At 34.4% G+C, this 10,514-nt stretch overlaps 1 protein-coding gene across 1 annotated transcript; it reads right to left on the bottom strand.

Annotated features, from left to right (window-relative positions):
• Positions 1-981: 981 nt before the first annotated feature.
• On the bottom strand, positions 982-3,395 carry LOC124890394 (calcium uniporter protein 2, mitochondrial-like). Its single transcript, XM_047402228.1, has 2 exons — positions 2,706-3,395; positions 982-1,667 (listed from the first exon to the last, which is right to left on the bottom strand). The coding sequence occupies exons 1-2, from the start codon at positions 3,264-3,266 to the stop codon at positions 1,215-1,217; spliced, it is 1,014 nt and encodes a 337-aa protein (XP_047258184.1). The 5' UTR covers positions 3,267-3,395; the 3' UTR covers positions 982-1,214.
• Positions 3,396-10,514: the final 7,119 nt, after the last annotated feature.

Raw genomic sequence — 10,514 nt, 5'->3', positions numbered from 1 at the left:
ATTACTTTGAAAGTCTAAATTCACTATTAATAGCACGAAAGTTTAAACAAGAATAGTATTATAAATTACAATAGCAAATAGCTTAAAATAGTAAATTACAACGTCGAAAAAGTATTATAGATTACAATATTTATCGATATCATATTAATTAGGATGAAGGGATATTACTTGAAAATTACGTTGAAAGTCGTATAAATCATAATAAAATTAAAACTTAAAACATCTAAAATTATATATAACAAATCTAATTAACTTTCATAAATATTAATCAGTGTTATATAAATTTAAATAAAAAAATAATATATAATATCTAAAAAGTAGCACATTGGATCGTGCTCACACGGGCTCTAATATCTAGTTTATATATATTTTGAGAAATAGTCCATGAGAACAAACCAATGATGTGAAGTAACTTTTATTGTATCCTTCTGTTAAATCAAAATTAAAAGATTATATGTGTGTACACACACATTTATATTCTCTTTTTAAAGGAATGAACAGAATCGGAGAAGAGTCCATGAAACAACTTCCAATTAACACTTTCATTGAAATTACTTACGGGAGATTTCTTTTTCCAACAAATCCTATCGACAATTTTCAATAGCAATTGTTTTGATTTAGTAGGGTTGTTATTAATTTACAATCCAAGTTCTATTAATTATTATGGGAGACTAAATTTCAATTTTTCTTAACTTAGTAAATTATCTAAAAGTCGATTATAGGTACTTTTATTCTGACCGACTTTTTTCAATTCGTTTTGAACTCGGCTTTATCTCAAATCAAACGGCAATCATATTCTTAGTGGCATATGAATTTTATACGGTGAGTGATAAACGTGCAAATGCATGTTCGCATAGACTAGTAGTAGTAATACTAATTAATATCTTCTTCTTTTTGTTTTTCTCACTGAGGAGCTGTTGTTAATTAAATTATACAATTTGATTACGAGACTCTGACTAAGCACCATCGAGGCTCCAGTGCTTGGGGCATATAACCCGGCTGACAATTTTATTGGAATTCTTATTCAATGCATTTACCTTGGCCGTCTATGACACGTTGAAAATTAAAATTAAACCCAAAAAAAAGGGAAGAAGGAAAAAACAGAGAGACAAACGGGCGTCTCTTTTTCTCGTTTGCACTCCCTTCTTGATAAAAATAATCTATTCCTAAAATAAATACTTCTACCTAGTAGCATGTTCATGTAAATTATCAGATTAATTAAACGTTAATGTTCTTCCAGGAGGCGATGACAATTGAGGATAACAAGCTCCTCTGAGCTTGTTATACCTTTGAAGATCGAAATTCCGAAGCTTCATGAGTCGCTTTTGCTTAGCGACAAATCGGCTCTGGAAAAATCCTTCGAAAGAAGGCTCTTTGGAGGTCTTAAGGAAAAAAGTATAACCAGCCATGCAGTAAAAGGATGTAACGTAAAAGCAAATTGGTTCCATGACATCCCACGAGAGTTCCCAGAATGTTAATCTCATGAATGCTGCTGTCTGAATGACAAAGTAGCCTAGCCCACACCATAATTCTCTGCGCACCAATGACTCTGCTTTCTTGTCAATTATTGCTTTGTCCTCTTCCATTTGGTTGAACTCCTCCATCATTTGTGGGTCATTTGTGTTCGCCAAGGGCATAGGCAATAGGCCTTGTAGGGATTTCACTACCTGTAAACAAAAACAGAGGACCAAAATATTTGGGTAAAACTAACTCCACTTGACAATACCTATGTCGACATCCGACACTGCTTCAAATAAAAGTATTTCTCAAATATGTGTATATAGAAAAAATATACTGTATATATTTTTTAACAAAGACGTATATAGAATTATAATGATAACACCATTGGAAAAACATACGAAATGTATATATTAATTTGGAATAGGAAATAGGCTTCGAAATTGACATTTTCCTAACCTACTTTGTGACAATAAGTGCTACTATCTCCCTAGCTATTGTATAGATCCTAAATTTGTGATTCTCTTACTCCTTTCCTCCAATAAGAATTTGGCCTGGGCTGCCCAACGCGTTGTTATGCATATTATATTATACTAATATTGCTAGAATTGACATAAGAGGCTTTCTCTATGACAACGCAAACGAATTCTCCCCAACTTCATTTGTTATTTTTCTAAAGAGTTGTCTATCGTCAAGTAATAGAAAAGACTAGTGGCCAATTTGAAAGAGGATTTGTGAATAGATAGCTAATCCTTTTTCATGGACTCCACGATAATTGGATGTCCTTTTCCTCTTAACAATCCACCACCCTCACCAACCTCCAACAATCCATCAATTAAAATTTTAGCATCTCATTTTCTCTCCCCAATCAGATATGTAAAAACCAACACCCTCCAAAACAAGTTTGATTCTTTGGTGAAATTTTGGGTCTTTGAAAATGATCCGACCGGTCCACTCCTTTACAAAAGTCACCAGAGATCTGGAGTAACTTTGATTCATTTTCCTGTCTGGAGAAAAAAACATGAAAAATGCTACTATCAGTTTTCGGTAGACACCCAACCTTTAACAAACAGAGAATGCAAAACATTAGCAACTTATTTCTATGTAACGCTGCTAATTACCAACGAATTGTCACATAGTTGTAATTTATTTTTAAGCGTCTCTGTCAAAAAAACAGTTACGCATAGCAAAGTAAAAATATTAGTAATAATAAAAGATGAATGGAAAAAGTGAAAAAAAAAAACAACCTGATCAGGCCGAATGAACACAACGTCTCCCAGAACAATTACAGTTCCAGAATCATCTAGAATCTTCGCGAATTCGATGCCCTGTTCACTATTCAAACAATTTCCAGAGCAAATCTGAAGAAATTCCGAGTATGAAATACAACTCTTTTCAATCTGATTTAGCCTCAATTTCACCATCTCCAATTGTGATAACCTTAGCACCTTCCTCGCATCCGCCACTGTCAACTTCCCCTCCCACTCTTGTGGCGGCAGGAGTCCATCGAGTTTGATCCTGCTTCTGCTTATATCCATTTCACGGAGTTTCTCGATGAGAGTTTCCCCGGTTGGTATTGACCGGAGCTCCAGAGAAGTCGTCGGAGATGAGTACATAAATCGGCGGTGGATTAATCGCCGTAAAATTCCATTATCTTCTTTATCTGGGGCGATTTTGTTATCAGGACGAGGAGGGGTAAGTGTTCTGGCGGACATTGATGATGAAGATATACGACAAGCGGAAATGAAAAAACCGGTAGTTTTGTATGCATTGAAAAGGCGCTGAGCTAGCGTATTTTTGAAAGCCATTGATAGATAAAAGAAATACTAGTAAGTATATTATTTGAGAGAGAAATATTGATTTGGAAAAATGGTAGGCTTTAGAGGTTTGAATTGTTCAGGTTTTTCAACGATGAAGAAAGGAGTCATGGGTTAGACATATTTATAGGTACATTCATAGTGACGAAATGACAGCCAAGCTAGTATGTTAATCCAGTTAAAGTAACGGAGCTTGTAAATAGCTACTACCTCGTCATTTAATCGGAGACGAAATTTAAGAAATAAGTAGACACTTTGTAAAGTTTACAAAATTATAGTTATTTTTTTTTAATAAATGAGATCACTAAGGATAAAATGAGAATAATGTCATTAAATAATTACCAAATAAGAAAAGATGATATTATTTTTGAGACGAATCAAAAAACAAATGATCACATATAAAATAGGACAGAGGAAATACTTAGTAATTTTTCTCTCTTACGTTAATTTTACTTGTGTATATCTTAATTTTATAAAATGATAAGTATTTGAAATTATTTATTCAGTAATGACGATGAGAAAAATGATGAATGGGAGATGAAGATATTTTCCATCGTGACACACATTTTGTTTTATACATTTTCTAGACATTTTAACAATATTAATTTTAGCATTTTCTTGTCAACATATTAATTTTACCATCAATCACTATAATTTTTTTAATATGTAGTAGGAAGATTTGGCCTCATGTAGTTATGAACAGAATGTGAAAACATAATTAAATTAATAAAAAAATAATTAAGTAAATTCGGGTTGTGAAAGCATTTCATCTGCTTTCATTTCTATTCCTTGAGTAAAAAAAATAAAATTAATTATCTGTAGAATGTGTTCTAAAAATAAATCCAGTAACAAATATTTTGTTTTAGTATTTTGAATATCTTGTTGTATTCATTAAAAAGAAATTAATTTTCACCAAAAAGTAAGAAAGGTTCATTAGAATTAGGATGAATGAGATATTCGCTGTAGAAAAAGGAATATCCCCTCAATACGGGGCAACATCCTTAGTAAACCTTATATGGTGAATCATTTCGCTTTATGTCGTTCTTGTTAGAAAAAATGAAAATATATTTCAAAAGAAAGTGTCATCATTGACTATGAATATATTGAGATTTATTTTCTGCATATTAGTGTAAACAAATGTCTATATTCAACCATCGATATGTTATTATTAATAATATCGATGAGCCTTTATTTCTAACCGTAGTCAAAATTATGACAATATATATTTATTCACTTATTATCAATATTGAATGAATAGTAACTATTTGTTACAATTTCTATTAGAGCAATCAATATGGATCAGGTTCATTGGGTTGGCCCGATTCGACCTGTAATTTGATGGAGTTGGACTTCAATTTTCGTAGTCCATTTAAGAACTGAGCTTTTTAGTCCGACCCAGATAAGCCCGTGGTCCATGAAGCTTGAGCAATGTGGGTTGGCTAGTCATGGGCCGATTCATAAGTCAAATACATGCAACTATTTAGATTGCTTATTAGTATTTTTATTTGATTGGAAGGATATCATATCAAAAGTTATTTAATTTCGCTATTAGGACTATTTTTTGATGTATTGGAGACTTGATTAACAAGTATTAACACTATGTAATCTTGTCTGGTAATATTTATGTTTATTAACATTCTAAAATTAAATTATAAAATATTATATTTTAAAGGGGAAAGGACATAGGTTGGCCATTTAAAAAAAAAATGACCCACAATTTGAAAATGTGGACAACTGTAGCCAGTCGGCCTAATGTATTTTCCCTTTTTAGCCATTTGGCCCAATTGGACAAATGGAGTCTATACTCAATTGATAAACTTTTATACCACATTGATACACTTTTATACTATTTTGATACACTTTTTAAAAAAGAGAAAAGAAATTTTATGCAAATACATGCAATCCCTATACCCAATTGATACTCTTTTATGCCATATTAATACATTTTTATAACAAGAGAGAAGAGAAACCTATGCATACATATGCAGTGTCCATATACCCAATTGATACTTTGTTATACTAGATTTTAGATTGATACACTTTTATACCACATCGATACAGTATATATACCATATAAATACACCTTTTACAGAGAAAATTTGTGCAAGTATATACAATAACTGCAATTAAAGATTGTATAGAATGTATTGAAATTATGTAATTATCATATAGAATGGGTATATAAACTGTAAAGTTATCGTACAAAATATATTTTTTATGGTGTAATTAAAAACATAAAAATAAAATAAATAACATCATCAACTAGCTAGAAAAGAATAACTACAAACTTATATTTGATTGTTTAGACAATAAAGAGCAAATTATTATTTTTTGTACTAAACCAGTAGGAAAATGTAACTAAAAAAAAAAAAGCTAAAAAAAAAAAGAAAAGAAAAGAAAAGAAGTAAAATGACAACTACAAAAAACGAAAATAAAAAGAAGAAGAAGCGGAAGAAGCTTACCAAAGTTGGTCGCTATTTGATCAACAAATGCGGTTATAAATTGAAAATTAAACATTTGACTATTTTTTGAGATTAGTTTCAGCTGAGTTAAGCATATGGAATGGCTATTTAATGGGTTTTTAGTTTTAGGGTCTATTTTTAGGATATTATTTTAATTTTAGGTGTCATATTTATCTTTTTCCCTTTTTAAAACGTGAGCTGGCTCGTGAGGCCCGCAACTCACAGAGTAATGATGTGAGGTTGATATTTTTTGGCCCATCATTTTGACGGGTCAGCTCGACCTGACCCGTCAAATCAAAACCCATATGGGCCAGCCCAAATATGTTGGGCCGACCCGTATAGACAGCTCTAATTTCTATGTCGGGCATTACATGGAAAAGAAATAGCAACAGATCATTTGCTTCATAATTTGCCTTCAGTGCTTTTTATTAGTCAATAATATGATCGTCAGTGAGTATATTTGTCCTGTGAAATTATATTGTGCTGGATTTTTCTTTTTATTGAACCTTTGCTAATTTTTTGCTTTTAATTATCGCTATTTAACGAGTGTGAGTGGCAGATGATTATCATACTTGCTTTCAACTGTCTCCTTCTGGTCCAGCTATCTCCTTCGGGTGACGAGTATTTTTGAGATTTTATATTTTTTATTTTAATTAAATTATTTTATTTTTATTTTTAATCTGTTATATATTTAAAATTACATAAAAATATTATAAATTATAATAATTAATAATTTAAATTATTTAGACACACAAAATAATTTAATTGACTCAAAATTTTATCGGTGCAACATAGATTGAGATATATTATTTAGAGATTTAGTGAAAGATAATATAAATCACAATAATAATCAAATTAAAATCTTTGAAAGATGTATGAATTTTTTTTTCGACTTTTCAAATTCTATCAATGTAATATAAATTGGAATAGATGGAGTAACATATATTACTTGAAAATTATGTTAAAAATCATGTAAATTATAATAATTAACAACTTAATATATATAAAGCTATACAATAAATTTAGTTAACTTTCTGAAATATTTCATTAGTGTCACACAAATTGGGATAAAAAAAGTAACATATAATATCTAAAAATTGTGTAAAGCTGCAATAAATTAGTAATTAATAACTTAAAATATTTATAAATCATATAAAAAAATTAATTGACTACTTAAATTTTATCATTGCCACATAAATTAAAATAAAAAAGTAACACGCATATACCAGCACTGGCCCCAATTTCTATGTTTATGTAGAAAAGCTTAGAAAGAACGACCCTCTTCTCTCTAAAATCCCAAATGTTGTCATCAACCACTTCACCTTGCGATCCAGATCCACCATCACCGTTACCTCCGCCGGATCCACCAGACCTAACCCTAGACACCATGGAGGAGGACCCCCCAAAGAAACCATCCTATAAACAAGTAGTTGAAGCGCACTCCGATCTCAACCTTGGAAATGTCGAAGTCCTCTAAACTTCGAAAACTTGGAAAAATCATTTGTTGACCCCGACGGAGATGCTATTCAACTCTCTGAAGAAGACAAGTGTAGGCTTTACAACCCGTGGAAAAGATCTATTATCTTGAAAGGCGTCGGAAGGAGACTGAACCACCAATATCTCCGTTATTGAAACTCCAAAAAAGTGTTATCCTTATCAACCTAGGTGAGGGTTATTACACGGTAAAATTAGCACTTGAAGAGAGCCAAAAGAAGATCCTACTAAAAGACCCATGGATCTTCGCAGGCACGTACATCTTTGTAAGGGTGTGGGAGCCAAATTTTGTGCCTTGCCAGTCAAAAATTGCTTCCACAGCAATCTGGGTCAGGTTACCATCGTTACCAACAAAATTTTATGACAATACTATCCTTCAAAAAATTGGAAAAAAAATTGGTTGCCTGCTGAAAATAAATACGTGTACTTCTTCTTCCCTCAGAGGACGCTATGCTCGTATTTGCGTACAAGTCGAAATGGAGAAACCTCTTTGCACATCCGTACTGATTGGACATCACGACCAATCGATCTGCTATGAAGGAGAAGGAATCTTGTGCACAAATTATGGTCGTCTGGGCCATACGATTAGAGCATGACCATACATACAACACATTAGAGAAGACACAGGCAACACGGAGTCCATCTCTCCTCAATAGGTAGCATCAGAATGGCAGACTGTCACGTTTGCAAAAAAAGGTACTAAGGTATCGAAAAAGGGGAAGGCCTCAGCACCAAGTATGAATCAGCTCAACAAGCCTAATGTCAAGACGAAAACTTTTGACCGCAAATCAGGTAAGTTTCTTGAAAAACCCCATCGAAATCCACATCCTCCGACAGGCGTCGATACGCTTAGTGGTTCGGGTAAGGATAATAGTACCCCAAATTTGGACCACCTAAATTTGGACAGGCCCAACTCGGTAAGAAATGGAAAAAGGCCCATCTCTCCAACTTTCAAAAGAGGACCAACTTTTGGCTCCCACGGCCCAAACTCCCAACAAGGAAATACCAGTTGGGCCCAACAAAAAGGTGCAAAGCCTTTGAGTATGAATAATCGCCCGGATAAGGCCCCAAACAGTTCTTTTAATGGTCAATCTTCTTCTTATAAAAATAGTAAGCCCAATACGGGCTCCACTAACAAATTTGAAGCCCTTAATCACGTTGACACCCTGACCCCTCAGAGTGACGTGACTATCCCCAGTTAAATCAACCAGCCAAACAGTCTGCTCAAGCAGACTGCCGCCTCTGGAAATCTCTTCAGCTCCCCTTCTCACCATCATCATCCTATACATTTTGAAAAGGATAATGTTTCCACTAAGACTTTTCATAAATATCCCCTCTGTCCTACTCCACCTTCTCAAGCTATCTCCTCACAAAATGCACTCCTCAGAACCCTCTCACATGAACCACCTCCCCATAGCTCTAATCTCAGCACCATTGTCTCTGGACCATACACCAACCTTTTAGTTGGAAATGAAACTACAGAATATGTCGATACCTTTTAAGGGACAGTAGAGGGGAGAAGAGTACGAGTAATAATCCAAAACCCAGAGTATCTCGCATTGTTGGTCAAGGAATACCTGAACAAAAGTCTAGCAAGTTATGGAAACAACCTATGGATGACCACCCTACTGGCAGCTGCCAACCAACACCCAATAGAGAGCCTGTCAACGGAGACACTCTCAGCCATCTTGAATCAAGTCTCACAGACTTTTCCTTTTTTCCCTCCACCAAATCCTCTCCTGCTCCAGAATGGCCCCTCCATGCTTTCACTGGAAACTTTTCTTTCTCAAGTGGAAGTCCATCAGGACATTGCCATTTCAGAGATATGGGAAAGAGGAAAAACCCTGGAAATATTAAAAGTAAATAATCGAGAAATGAAAGCTATTCTAGCAACCATGAAAACTCCCATAACAAAAGCAACCACTCTAAACAAACAGATAGGGTTAAGATTCGTAGAATTAGTAAACGAGATGTAGGTAATCCTGATTCCATGGATCTTAACCAAGTTCACAATGAGCATCAAATACCCAAGTGTTCTGACAAAGAGAAACTTCCTGATATCTCTAAACCCCCTGAAAATAATGATCAACATCAACTCACCACAGTCATCCCTAGACCCTCCGAACAAAGGGAAATCAGTGACTGTGAACTACTCTCCACCTCACAACAAAATGATGATGAACCTAATAATATGGAATGCTAGGGGTGTAAACAATGTCAAATTCAGGCACCATTGCAATGATATGTTACGCCTCCATAAACCTGTCATGCTAGCTCTCCTTGAAACTAGAATGAATGATCATCATCAGCTAACTCAAAACCTTGGCTATGACTGTATGATCCAATCTTTCGTCATTGGTATGTCCGGTGGGCTGGTACTTATGTGGAATAAGGATATGTTTAACATCACGGACATATCTATCACTCCTCAAAGCATCCATGTTGTTGTTAAGCTAAATTCCCCACCCTTCTCATGGTTCCTTAGTATAATTTATACTAGCCCTCATGTTAATACTAGGAAATCTCTTTGGGAGAAGCTCTCCCTTATGGCTAACACTATAGTAAATCAACCTGATACTAGCTGGCTGGTAGGGGGAGACTTTAATGAAGTCCTTTCATCCCAAGATAAACATGGGGGTAACCCCATAGCGACCAGTAGAGTCAATATGTTCTAGAATTGTGTCAATTACTGTAGGCTAGTTGATTTAGGCTTCAAGGATAGTAAATACACTTGGACGAATAAAAGATACCGTCACCGTAATAATCTTATCCTTCAAAGACTTGATAGATGTCTAGCTAATGTGCAATGGCTTCATCTCTTTCTGGAGTCTTCTGTAACTCATCCCCCAAGAACTCATTCCGACCACTGCCCTATGCTGGTCCATCTGAATGCCAAACTACCTCCTAAGGAGAAACCTTTTAGAATGGAACCCATGTGGTGCTCTCATTCGGACTTCCCAAACTTGATAAATCAAGCCTTCCAGAATAGTGAGGATCTTACAAGTTCCATTAACTTCTTTCAGTCAATTATTATTCCTTGGAATACATGTCTTTGGTAACATCCATTCTAAGAAGAAAAACCTATTAGCAAGACTAGCTGCGATACAACGGAGCCCTCACTATCCCACTAGTTCCTTCCTCCATAATCTTGAAGATTCTTTGACTACCCAGTATAAGGAAATCCTTATATTAGAATGTGAATTCTGAAAGGTCAAATCTAGGGTTAATTGGCTAACTGAAGGAGATGCCAACATTAGTTTTTTCCACACTTCCACTCTTAACA

The sequence above is a fragment of the Capsicum annuum genome, unplaced genomic scaffold (genome assembly GCF_002878395.1).
Source record: "Capsicum annuum cultivar UCD-10X-F1 unplaced genomic scaffold, UCD10Xv1.1 ctg1714, whole genome shotgun sequence".
Lineage (NCBI taxonomy): Eukaryota > Viridiplantae > Streptophyta > Magnoliopsida > Solanales > Solanaceae > Capsicum > Capsicum annuum.
This window is presented reverse-complemented; position numbering and strand designations above follow the sequence as displayed.

Coding starts and splice junctions, on each gene's coding strand:
- LOC124890394 (XM_047402228.1), bottom strand. CDS start 3,266: ATGGCTTTCAAAAATACGCTAGCTCAGCGCCTTTTCAATGCATACAAA. Junction 1,668..2,705: donor TGTTCATTCGGCCTGATCAG/GTTGTTTTTTTT, acceptor TTTTGTTTACAG/GTAGTGAAATCCCTACAAGG.